The 12,252-nt window shown below is 43.5% G+C and overlaps 1 protein-coding gene across 24 annotated transcripts in view; it reads left to right on the top strand.

Annotated features, from left to right (window-relative positions):
• ABLIM1 (actin binding LIM protein 1) overlaps positions 1-12,252 on the top strand; it is a 366,517-nt gene that overhangs the window by 315,665 nt on the left and 38,600 nt on the right. For all 24 annotated transcript variants that reach the window (XR_009544647.1, XR_009544653.1, XR_009544643.1 and 21 more), the window contains 3 exons: positions 4,117-4,194; positions 4,906-5,061; positions 9,973-10,008. Coding sequence is in view for 1 of the 24 variants with exons in the window: in XM_060171227.1 (XP_060027210.1) it covers positions 4,117-4,194; positions 4,906-5,061; positions 9,973-10,008 (270 nt within the window). In the remaining 23 variants the exon portion in view is untranslated. The remainder of the gene's footprint in view (positions 1-4,116; positions 4,195-4,905; positions 5,062-9,972; positions 10,009-12,252) is intronic.

Raw genomic sequence — 12,252 nt, forward strand, 5'->3', positions numbered from 1 at the left:
AGCAGGAAGTCGCAGTCTGGGTACTGAATCCTTTCCTGGAGTTGTCAAGAAGGGGAACGATGCTCGTCAACTCCAATAGCAGTGGGACCGCAGCTCTGTGTGCATTGTGATACACGACGTGCCGTGTCTGAGCTCTGATGGGATGGAGCCCCAGTGTGATAACTGTGGAGATAGCTGTGGTGAATTCTAGGGCAGTCTCTGTCTCTCACATATAAAAGCACTAACCTGCCATGAAGAACAAAAAAAGATGGACACTAACCTTCATTATTGAGATTAACTGGTTACAAAGTCTTAGTTGTCAGATAGCTAGCCAGTGACGGCACACATGCCCAGTGCCAGGCAGTGTGCTCGGTGCTTTCTGTGTACTGTCTCATTCATTCCTGTGTAAAAGGCACTGTTAGTGCCTTCTATTCTCCATATGGGGGATTTGAAGCTAAAGGAAATCAAAAGAAAAGAAAGAGAAGGAACGCTCAAAAATGGCACATAAGTAGGAGAGTCAGGATTTGGACCAAGTGGACGCTTCGTAAGTGAGACTTTAATCCCAGTACCATACAGAGTTGTGTATTTTTGCAGTATTTCATAACCATTGCAAGAAGATAGGCAAATGAGGAGGTCACCCATAAACAAAACACCTGCGGGAATGACCTTAGCAGTAAGTAAGCTTGAAGCATCAGAAGGCAGCCAAAGCAAACATTGACACTGCAGTGACTGCAAGAGCCATTTCTGAAGCTCCTAAGGACACCTCAGACATTTCTGAAACGCCCGTGGGGTCAGGGGATGCCTGTGGTCGATTAACTAAGAGCCAGAGCATCAGTGGACTTGATGGATAATCAACTTGGTTTTGAAAGTTACTTGCATCCAAAGGCCCTGGGCGCCAGGTATTTGCAAATTGGAAGGGATTCAGATTGGAAACACTTTAAAGAATCGAATGGGGCTGGACAAAAACACAGGGTCAGGAAACTCTTAAGATCTTTCTGAGCTCAACATATTAATAGTGTAAATGATAAGACAGATACTTTAGAGAAGACCTCTGTTACTCAGGCTACTCTAACCCAGGGGCAAGGAAGGCCGGCTAGTACAGCCAAGAGACCTAACTTCCTGGGTTTCTTCTTCCCTGGAAGAGATCTTCAGAGGCCCTTCCCTGGGAGTCAAGCAGTAGCACAGCGGGTTAAGTGGAGGTGGCGCAAAGCGCAAGGACCACCGGCAGAAGGATCCCAATTCAAGCCCCCAGCTCCCCACCTGCAGGGGCGTCGCTTCACAGGCAGTGTTCTCTCTCCCCCTCTCTGTCTTCCCCTCCTCTCTCCATTTCTCTCTGTCCTATCCTACAATGACGACATCAATAACAACAATAATAACTGTAACAACAATAAAAAGCAACAAGGGCAACAAAAGGGAAAAATAAATAAATATAAAAAAATTAAAAAGGCCCTTCCCATCAGGTGCGTGCATGCTACCCCCCAGCTGATTTGTATCAGCCTGCTTCTTTCTAGAGAGAAAGCAACACTTCAGAACATCCCCAGGTGCCCCCTCATAGAAAAGACAGGAAGAAACCCCTGCCCCCATCTGGCAGGAACAGGGATGAATCACGTGAGAGAGACCCCAAAGCTCACTGTGCAGTTGGGCTAAACATATAGTATCCTTGAGGATCCTTAGTGAAAACAGGCCTTTGCTATAGCAGTGCCCCAGTAAACAAAGACATCTGATCAGTCTGCCCTCCACCCTCTGCTACCCCACCCCAGCCAATGAGCTGTCTCCAGTTCTCCCAGAGTGAGTAACAATAAAACTTTGCCCACTAGCCAGCACTCTTTGCTGCTGGTTGATGTCAATGTTTTTCTAGTACTTTTTTCTTTTTAAAGAAAACTTCCCTCTTATGTTTTAGATTTATTTGTCAGCAAGTGAGAGAGAACCAGAACATCAGTTTGGCATATGTCAAATTCAAGAATTGATGATTGGGAGTAGCGGTAGTGCAGCGGGATAAGCGCAGGTGGTGCAAAGCGCAAGGACTGGAGGAAGGATCCTGGTTTGAGCCCCCAGCTCCCCACCTGCAGGGGAGTCGCTTTACAAGCGATGAAGCAGGTCTGCAGGTGTCTATCTTTCTCTCCCCCTTTGTCTTCCCCTCCCCTCTCCATTTCTCTCTTTCCTACCCAACAACAATGACATCAATAACAACACAATAATAACTACAATAAAACAACAAGGGCAACAAAAGGGAATAAATAAATATTTTAAAAAAGAATTGATGATTAAAATACCAAGGTTTTATTCACTGCACCATCTCCCTGGCTATTTATCTATTATTTTCCACACCATTTGTCTCATGGCTGTGATGATAGGGGATAGATGGTTCACACTTTCATTAAAATATGGAACGAAAAACAAATACAAACCAACAGGGTTAAGAGCCTGTGTTTTGCCTCTGGGGTGCCTGGCTTCAGGTCCTGCCACCTTCCTACCTCTGTGATTGTGGAGTTCATGTAGTCTGTGAGAGCAGAGCCTCCCTCTGAAGGTTATTGAGAATGAAATGAGATCAATCCTGGGAAGTGCTTGGCCCAGGGTAGTGTCAACAATTATCAGCTGCTGCCACTATCCCTGTGCTGTCACTTAAGAGGTTTCATTTTGCTATTGGGGCTGGCACGGAGTAGAGAGATGCTCACTGCCTGAAGCTGAGGGACCAACTGGAAATAACAATTACCTCCGAGAGATGGCTGTCAGCCCAGTTTTATGAACAAGTGGCATCTCTCTAAGAAAGGGCCGCCGTTTTCCTGTGTCACTCCTGTATTTTGATGAAAAATGAATCAAGGAATTAGCCTTTTGTGGAGTGTTTTACGCATCTTTCTTAGTATACTCAAAAGTGGAAATTTCTCACTGGGAGATATGCCTGTATTTGGAACATTAGACTCCACAGGAAAGAGTCTGTGGGTGAGGGTTTTCATAGAACTATCAGGCCCCCTCTCTAAGAAATGGCTACCCATAGGGAAACAGTCTTCCAAGCCTAAGCCTTTGGTTTTCTTTGCAAGTTTTCCAAAACATTCTGCACAGAGATAAGAAGCAGTTCATCCTAGTTAACCCATTTCCCCTCCTGTCTTATTTACTGCTTCTCACTCAGGATCCTCTAAGCATCTCTTTAAAAGTTTTTGTCTTCCCCAATGACTGTCCACTCACCTCCAGTAAGTATGTATAGTTAGACTCAAATCACATGACCAACCTGATTCAAACTCCCACAGACTTCAGTATTTGTTGACACATAATAAATTCTCGTGCATTCCCTCAGCAAGTATTTATGCCTTACATGTGCCTGTGGGCATATACAGTAGTGGACAAATAACCCCTGTGAGAGCAGAGATACATCTGGAGTTAACAGGGAGACAGAAGTGGCACAGCAAAGCTAATGTTTATGAGATTTAAGTTTTCTTCATGAAAGGAAAATTGGAATGACACCTTGTAAGCAAATAACAAGGACAACTAACTCTGGGTTAAAAAATCAAGGTGGGCTTCTTTGAGGAGGTGATATTGAAGTCAGACTAAGAAGAGAAAGTACCTAGCAGGTAAATTAGGAAGTCAAGGCATTGCAGGCAAAGCAAACAGCAAAGATAAAGACCCCTAAGGCAGGGACATGCACTGTGGTCTGTGGCTGATGGTTGGTAGTGGGTGATGGTAGGGTTAGAGAGGGAAGCAGAGATAAAATCCTGAGGCCCTGGCAGCTGTGGTTTGATTCTGGGTGAATGCTGAAGCCCATAACAGGATTGTGTCTATCCAAATAGTGTTAAGCAAGAAGCCCACAGAGAAAGCCATGGGTGCTGTTCAGATGAAAGGAAAGGGGAGAGAGAAACAAACAAGTGGAGAGAAATATACTGGAAGGTGGACCAGAAGGTCTTGTAGGGGGCATAGGAGAGAAGTTGAAAAGAAATGCCTCCAAATGGATTTGCAAGGCTGATTATACAACTGGTCCTTATTCGTTATCCTACTAGGTTCTATCTTCTCTTTTTCATAAATGTCGCAAGCCTTTCCTCTTTGTCTAACGTGCTTGTGTTTAATAAAGCATTGGAACTTGAATCAACCTTGATTCTGAAGCCCTAGTGTGTCTGAAATCTTACAGGTCACTATTTATTTTTGTAGCCAACCAGAACTTCCTCTGAAAGCGTATATTCCAGACCAGGCTCCAGTATCCCTGGCTCCCCAGGCCATACTATCTATGTAAGTACCCATTTCCAGGTGAGGCACTTCTGGGACAGGTAAGACAGCACATTGCAGTAGTGGAGTGGATGATCTTAATAGAAAGAAGCTAGTGAGAATGATTTCAATTTCTGTTATAAGACTGGATTTTTGCTCTTGTAAATAAGGCATGTCAATCATGCTTTCAAGCAATTAACTTATATGTGGATGTGATCATCACTAGAGGGATCATATAGATGCCCTATAAAAGCTCAAATATGGTGCAAAAATGTCCCATCTCACTCACATATAGGTATTTAAGGGTTAAGTGTGTGTGTGTGTGTGTGTGTGTGTGTGTATAATGCTAATACTGAATGCTCTTAAATCCTGCCTCAAAGATGTTTCAATACTTATTAAGTGTGCAGTTCATATGTTTAGCCATCTGGGGGACTTTTTTATCCTATTGTTTTGGCATTTCCTTTTCTGTAGTAAATTTAAGAAGTTATTTCTGAAGGTCTGTATAGGCTCTTCTACTTGATGAATTCTACATAGACTTTTCTCTGATTTTTCATTGACTTTCCAAAGGTGTGATTAGCATGGGGTAGAGGTGGGCAGCTTTCTAAAGGAGACAAGACTGCTCTCAAGCTTTGTTTGTTTTTAAGATCTTCATTTTTAAACAAGAATTGGAATGCACAAACAATTGAACAAGAAGTGAGACTGCAAAGTAATTTTCCTGTCTGTTTATCTTGCCAGGCAAAAGTGGACAATGAAATCCTAGATTACAAGGACTTAGCAGCCATCCCTAAGGTCAAGGCAATATATGACATCGAACGCCCAGATCTTATTACCTACGAGCCTTTCTACACTTCTGGCTACGATGACAAGCAGGAGAGGCAGAGCCTGGGAGAGGTAGTACATCCCTAGGGAGCTGGGATTTGTGCTACATCTTTCTGTCTCCTTTGTGTCATGTACAAACCAGAGGACTTTTTAATTGCCTATTCCTTGTTGATTTCTATGTCAGGGGCTTTGAGGTTTTCAGATTCTTTTTACATTGTCCCTGCCCTTGGAAGGTTATAAAACCTTCCAAACCAAACCACTCAAACACTTCAAACCTTCACAAACCAAACCACTCAGAAAACAAGGATACCTAAGTCATACTGGGTTATAAGATAGTAGAAAAGGCATGCTGGGAAGGCAGCTTGGGTTGTCAGGAGATTCTGAAAAGTGGGCAGGAAAAGGGAGGGTAGTTTCTCTACAAGAGAGTCCTGTCTTGGGGCAAGCGGGAAAGATTCTTGTGGGGATCATAAGGGGAGAAAGCATAAATCCAAAGCATTGACAGATGTAAGTTTCAGCCTCTTAAAATAGAATGTGTAATAAAAGGGTGGAGGGAGCTGGGCAGTAGCACAGCAGGTTAAGCGCACATGGCGTGAAGCGCAGGAACCAGCGCAAGGATCCCAGTTCGAGCCCCGGCTCCCCACCTGTAGGGGATTCACTTCACAGGCAGTGAAGCAGGTCTGCAGGTGTCTGTTTTTCTCTCTCCATTTCTCTCTGTCCTATCTAACAACAGTGACAGCAATAACAACAGCAAGGGCAACAAAAGGAAAAAAAAATGGCCTCTAGGAGCAGTGGATTCACAGTGCAGAAACTGAGCCCCAGTAATAAGCCTGGAGGCCAAAAATAAATAAATAAAGAAAGAAAGAAAGAAAGAAAATTAAGAAAGAAAGCAAGAAAAGGGTGGAGAGATAGGAGCACAGTACAGCACAGTGATCTGTCCTAGGATTTGGGGACCAAATTACCTAGGACTCCATAGGCTGTGTGACATGGGTCCTGTGACAACCCTTCTGGTCTTCCTTTCTTTCCTGCTTGCTTGCTTTCTTTCTTTCCTTCTTTCTTTTTTGCTTTCTCCCTTTCTTTCTCTCTTCCATTTTACATTTGTTAACACTGTCTTTTGCAGGACTTTTTTTTATTAGTGATTTAATAGTGACTTACAAGATAATAAGGATATAATTATTTTTTTAATTTTTTTATTATCTTTACTTAGTTATTGGATAGAGAGCTAGAAATTGAGAGGGAAGGGGAAGATAGAGAAAGACAGAGACAGGGAGACACCTGCAGCCCTGCTTCACCACTCACAAAGCTTTCCCCCTGCAGGTAGAGACTGGGGGCTTGAACCTGGGTCCTTGGGCACTGTAACATGTGCGCTCAACCAAGTGTACCACCAACCCGGTCCCAATGAGGATATAAATTCTATACCACTCCCACCCCCCTTCAGCAGTAACCATCACAGCTCTCCCAGGGTCACAGATAGGGATTAATTAACTATACACACACATTGTTCCCAACCCATGTGTCTCAATTCTCTGTATTACACCTGTGAGCGAAATAATCCAGTAGTTGTCCATCATTTCCTTCCTTACTCCACTCAGCAAAATAGCTTCCGGTCCCATTCATTTTGTCCCAAAGCACACAGTAGTCTTACCTGCTGCATAGTACTCCGCTGAGTATATGTCCCATGGCTTTTTTCTGTATTTATAAAACTCAACTGAGTCATTTTTATTCCACTGTTAGAGAGCCCTGTCCCCGCTCCCTTACTATCTAAGTATGCCTCATAGGAATATTAACCCCCCATACTCCCCATATGTTTTACATTTTCAATCAGGAAAATGAAAAAGATATACACCGGAGAAACATGTGGACCATTCGGGTAAATCTATAAAGCATACAGGGTAAAAACAGACTCTGCCTCCCAGGTGTCCTTGAGGGCTAAACACACTAATGTGTTCAAGCAGCTAGCAGAAGACTTTCATAAATGTTTGGCAGATGGCATGAATGGCTACAAACTGCTGTTTTCACCTGCCTTTCTGGGGGCTATCAGGCTCACCCTGTGTAATGGTCCCAAGACCGGACCAGAACTTCAGCCCCTTGGTGTCCTCCCCTGCCCTGCTCCTGCCTCACCTCAAGACTGCAGTCTGTCACCTATCACCCAGATCTCCTGGTCTCTGGGCTGTTTCACCTGGTCTAGTCATCTCAGTCTAAAAAAAAAAAAACTATTTCCGGCTGTCGGGCGGTAGTGCAGCAGGTTAAGCACACATGGTGCAAAGTACGAGGAGCGGTGGCGTAAGGATCCTGGTTCGAGCCCCCGGCTCCCCACCCGCAGGGGAGTTGCTTCACAAGCGGTGAAGCAGGTCTGCAGGTGTCAGTCTTTCTCCCCCTCTCTCTGGCTTCCCCTCCTCTCTCCATTCCTCTCTGTCCTATCCAACAACAATGATAACAACAATAACTACAACAATGAAACAAGGGCAACAAAAGGGAAAATAAATAAATATTTTTAAAAATCTTAAATTGTTTCCTTTTATTTTTCAAGTTGGAATTATCTGCAGGCTAATCTAATGTCCATTCAGAAAGATATTACCGGGACCAGGAAGTCATGTACTGGGTTAAAAGTGCACGAAGTACAGAGAGATGTTACTCGAGTGGCAGACAAAAACAAACCACCCACCAGAAGTGAAAACAGACTGCAAGCTGTCAGTAACTTTGTCAGTGACAGTTATAGTACAAATTTAGTGCTTTGAAATCTTTGATTAAAAATAGGCATGAAGGGGCCAGGAGGTGGTACACCTGGTTAAGTGCACCTATTACAATGCACAAGGACCCAAGTTCAAGCTCCTGGTCCTCACCTGCAGAGGGAAAGCTTCATAAGGAAACAGGGATGCAGGTGTCTCTCTGTCTCTTTCTCTATCTCCCCCCCTCCTCTCAATTTGTATCTTTCCAATAAATAAATAAGTAAATAAGCCTGTTTAAAAAGAAAGGCATGAAAATGTGGTGAGGTGCTTTAATTTGTTCTCAATCATATATATATATATATATATAATATTTTATAATTACATTTTATATAGATTTACAGTTACCCCACTGGTCTATTTTTTTAAATTTTTTATTTAAGAAAGGATTAATGAACAAAAACATAAGGTAGGAGGGGTACAACTCCACACAATTCCCACAATTTGGTTTGATTCCAGAGCATAGCGGTGCATTCCACTGGGTAGGAAGTGATGTCTGTTTTCATGTAGTGCCACCTAGTGGTCACATCCCTGTACTTACATCTGCAACTGCTCCCAAATGTAGGGTATTAAAATCTCTGGATTGTTTGAGATGCTTTTGGACCTTGAGCACTTTGGGGGAATAAAGGCAAAGGATGGAGAGTGTTCCTGAGCACAGTTTCCAGGCATTGGTTCTGGAGTAGGTTCCAGATGAGAATGTCTGTGTCTTCAAGGAGTATAAGGGAGGTGGGTGACCTCTTTCATGCTGTTCTGAGTTCCAGGGGTTGTCCGAGGTATATGCTCAGGCATGTGCTAAAAGTTCAGCTGGAGTTAAGAAAACATCAGTGGCCCAAGGAATTTGAGGTTTGATAACAGTTGCAGTTGGAACTAGACTGATATTTACTAGCCAGCCACTCCACTTGAGGGAGACCCTCTACTTCAGCCTCCTTATCTGTAAACTTCAGATAGCAATAATCCCTCAGCAATCAGACACATTAGTGATCTTTCCCTTCCAACGCATGGATCTTGCAGTTCTGAAGATTTGGCAATTAATGGCTTGTTTACTCCTTTATTAAAACCCCTTCTACTTATGAGTCCATAAGTTCCTGTTCTGGAAATAAGCTTGCATTTATCTATCACCATTGTGCCTTCTGGAAACCTGGGTAGGGTAGGTCCCAAAGCCTGCTGTCAGTAGCAGCAGACCTGGTTATAGGCCCTTCGCCCGAATTAGTTGCTCCCATGGGTGTCCTGGAGCCACAGACAAACCATGGGGCTTGTCAGGGTCAGGAGAGCAAAGCAGTGTGGCAGCTTCTACAGACTGGGAAAGGACCAAATTCTGAAACTGACATCCCACCATTGGGTGTAGCCTTTGAAATGCTTTGTTCGCCTCGCCTTTCATTTCTCCCTAAAGCTGTTGTGTATTTTAATTGCAAACTTTAACTCACTTAGAACATATCTACTGAGCACCTAGCACCTTCCAGGAGCTACTGGGCATACATGTGACTGAACAGAGCCCTTGGACCCACAGAGCTTCCAGTGTGGTGCAGGAGACAGGCAATCGTCTGTAAACAAATAGCTAAGATGATCTTGGAGGACAGTGACACAGTGAGGAAAATGAAGCAGAGTAAGGAGAAAGCCTGTCCAGGCTGGGTTGCCACTTTAAATAAGAGGGTGGCAGAGACCTCACTGAATATGGGGAGTGAGCCCCACAGGTAAAGCAGAGGTGGGGAGTGAGTGGTTCAGAGGCCCAGAGGTGCACCCGCTCTGTTGGCTGTCCTGAGGAAGGCCTGAGTTCGAGATAGGAGGGAAGGCAGGATGGCAGAGCAGTAGGACAGGGCAGGGGGCTGCATGTCTGGACACCACAGTCCTCTCGTAATCATCAAACGATTCTGTGGCTACTGTGGTTACAGTTTAGTCAACCCAAGTCTATGCATCTGTGGACACCGAGGCATACACCTAGGCAGACACCGAGTCAGGCTTGAGTGTACCGTAGAAATGATACCGTCTGTCCAGTCTAATCACTTCAAACATCACAATCTAGTTGTCAAAACTGTGGACCTTAGAAGTGTGTGCCAACCCCACCCAAGAACTTAGGGTACCTGCCTGAACCCCCAACTCTCAGCTGACTGTGGACCAGAAGTGCTGGGGGGGGGGCGGGGGGTGACAAAGGGTGCTGCTTTTGTATTTGAACGTCCCCAAGGGGTTCTGATCCACAACTCATATACCAGCCAAGACTTCACCAATGTTGTGACTTTAGATTGTTTTTCTTTCTTTCTTCTAGTCTCCAAGAACATTGTCTCCTACTCCATCAGCAGAAGTAGGTATCGCTTTTGAAATTTATTGTGGGTATAATGGGGGAGTTACAGTCTTAGACCTGTTATAGACTGTGGATTTTCCTTGGCAGGGCTGAGGGGTGCTGGGGTGAGGGGGGCAAATCCAGGGGCTTTGTACTTAGAAAGCGTGCGTGCTTCCACTAAACTATTTACTTTTAGCAGAAAGAACAGGAAAGCTATGCGGCAGCTTATGTTGAATCTAGGGAGCCTATGCATGTAAGAAGTGACCAGTGAGTTGTTAGGAGTAAGATTCTTTTTAACTAGAGACAAGGTTAGAAAGAAATAGATGATCCGAGTGTGTGTCTCAGGTGAGAGGAAAATGAAGCCGCCAGTCCTATTATGGGTCCTGAATCTGGTCTCTGGCACTCTGGGAGAATCTGAAGTGACCAGCGGTGCTGATAACATTCCTTCAGCAGAGTCCTGAACTCTGTCACTCTCACCACCCATTTTGATAAAGGTTCTTCAGGAAAGTAATGACACCTGTCTGTAAAATGGAGCAAGTCCTGGCATCGGGGAAAACAGCATAATGGTTATTCAAAAGGCTCTCATGACTAAGGCTCCAAGGTCCTATGTTCAATCCCAGGCACCACTTTCAGTCAGAGCTTAAAATGGAACAAGTCCTTTGAACTATGCCCTCAGGTTTTCATAGCTTCCTGGTCTCCCGACTCCCTACCCCCACCCCATAACGCTCTTCACCTCCTCCTCAGTGACCAGTAGCCTCACAGGTGGTTTATGTTGTTCTCACTTTCATTTGTTTCCCCGAGTTGTGTCTTTGTGGCTAGAGACTGAAACCCTTTCCTCTAATCTCAGATCCTGATCTGAGCTTGGACCAGCATCAAAGTCTGGCCCACGGCTCTTTTTCATTTCAGCTCTTCCCAATAACAATAGCCAAAGAACTTTTTCTTTAGCATGTGTATTATTCTGCATTTCTTTATATGCCCTGTGAGCCAGCCCCCAAGGAGCTGGTATAACCCCATCTAAAAATAGTAAGAAAATATCAAATCGCATCAGCAGTCTTGTCTTTAAGCCAAGAAAATTTTTTCTGGGTATGCTACATAAAACTGGATGGCGTCTAGTTAATGGTTATAATTTGAGGTTTTAGCAAACATCTAATATTCTGATGGTTTATGGCAGAGGTCTGTGAATGCTTTCTGTGAGTATTCTCACAGTCGACAGCTGAAGTTATAAAGAATTAATTTCTGTTAATGACTAGTTATGAGATTGAATCATGCCACTTGGGCTTCCCCCCCTCCCCCATTTCGTTTTAGCTTTTTGTTAAAGATACTGAGGTTCAAACCAAAGTTTCTTTGCTCTCAGATTTTACATGCATTTTTACTGAGGTCTTTACCCACCTTTTGTGCATTTTTTTTTTTTTAAGATTGAGAGACTAAAAGAGTTTACAAGAATGAACCAATTAACCACTCTGGCATATGTGGTCCTGGGGGTGGAACCTGGGACCCCTGGGGGTGGAACCTGGGACCTTACCCATAAATTCTTACTTACTGAGCCATTTTGTGCTATGGAAATTTCACAGGACAACACAATCCTAAAATGCAGGACATTCCTTGCACTCTTCTGATTCTTTTAATAATTTTATATGTGCATTTAACAGTTTGTGTGCTTAGGACCTAATGTGCGTGTGTCTAGATTTGAACTTAAAACTTGTTCATGATTCTGCTGTTTCCATTGAACTTACGTGCCATCATGTACTTAATTGTTCTCTATTTGTTGACATTTAATATAAAGTTTTGCCCTTATGAGTGACAGTATTATAAATATATTTGAATAAACTTTTCTATTTAAAGATATTTTTTCTTTTTTAATTATTGCCTTGAATTACGTTTTTTCTGAGTGGAAGTACTAGTAGGTTTGAGGTGACCACCATTTTTTTTCACCTCTTGGAAAATCAGCTTAAAATGTTACAAGGTTAGTAGTGGTCCAGGAGATGGTACAGTGGATAAAGCACTGGACTTTCAAGCATGAAGTCCCGAGTTCAGTCCCCAGCAGCACATATTCCAGAATAATGGCTGGTTCTTTCTTTCTTCTTCTTTCTCATTAATAAATAAAAATATTTTAAAAAGAAAAAAATTATTTAAAAAATGTTACCAGGGTAAAAAAAAAATGTTATCAGGCCAGGTGAGACAGCTCACCTGGTCAGTCGTCTGCTTCAAGCCTGGCCCTCACTACACTAAAGGAAGCTTCAGTGCTATGGTGTTTTTTCTTTTCTT

Source organism: Erinaceus europaeus, chromosome 14, assembly GCF_950295315.1.
Source record: "Erinaceus europaeus chromosome 14, mEriEur2.1, whole genome shotgun sequence".
Classification (NCBI taxonomy): Eukaryota; Metazoa; Chordata; class Mammalia; order Eulipotyphla; family Erinaceidae; genus Erinaceus; species Erinaceus europaeus.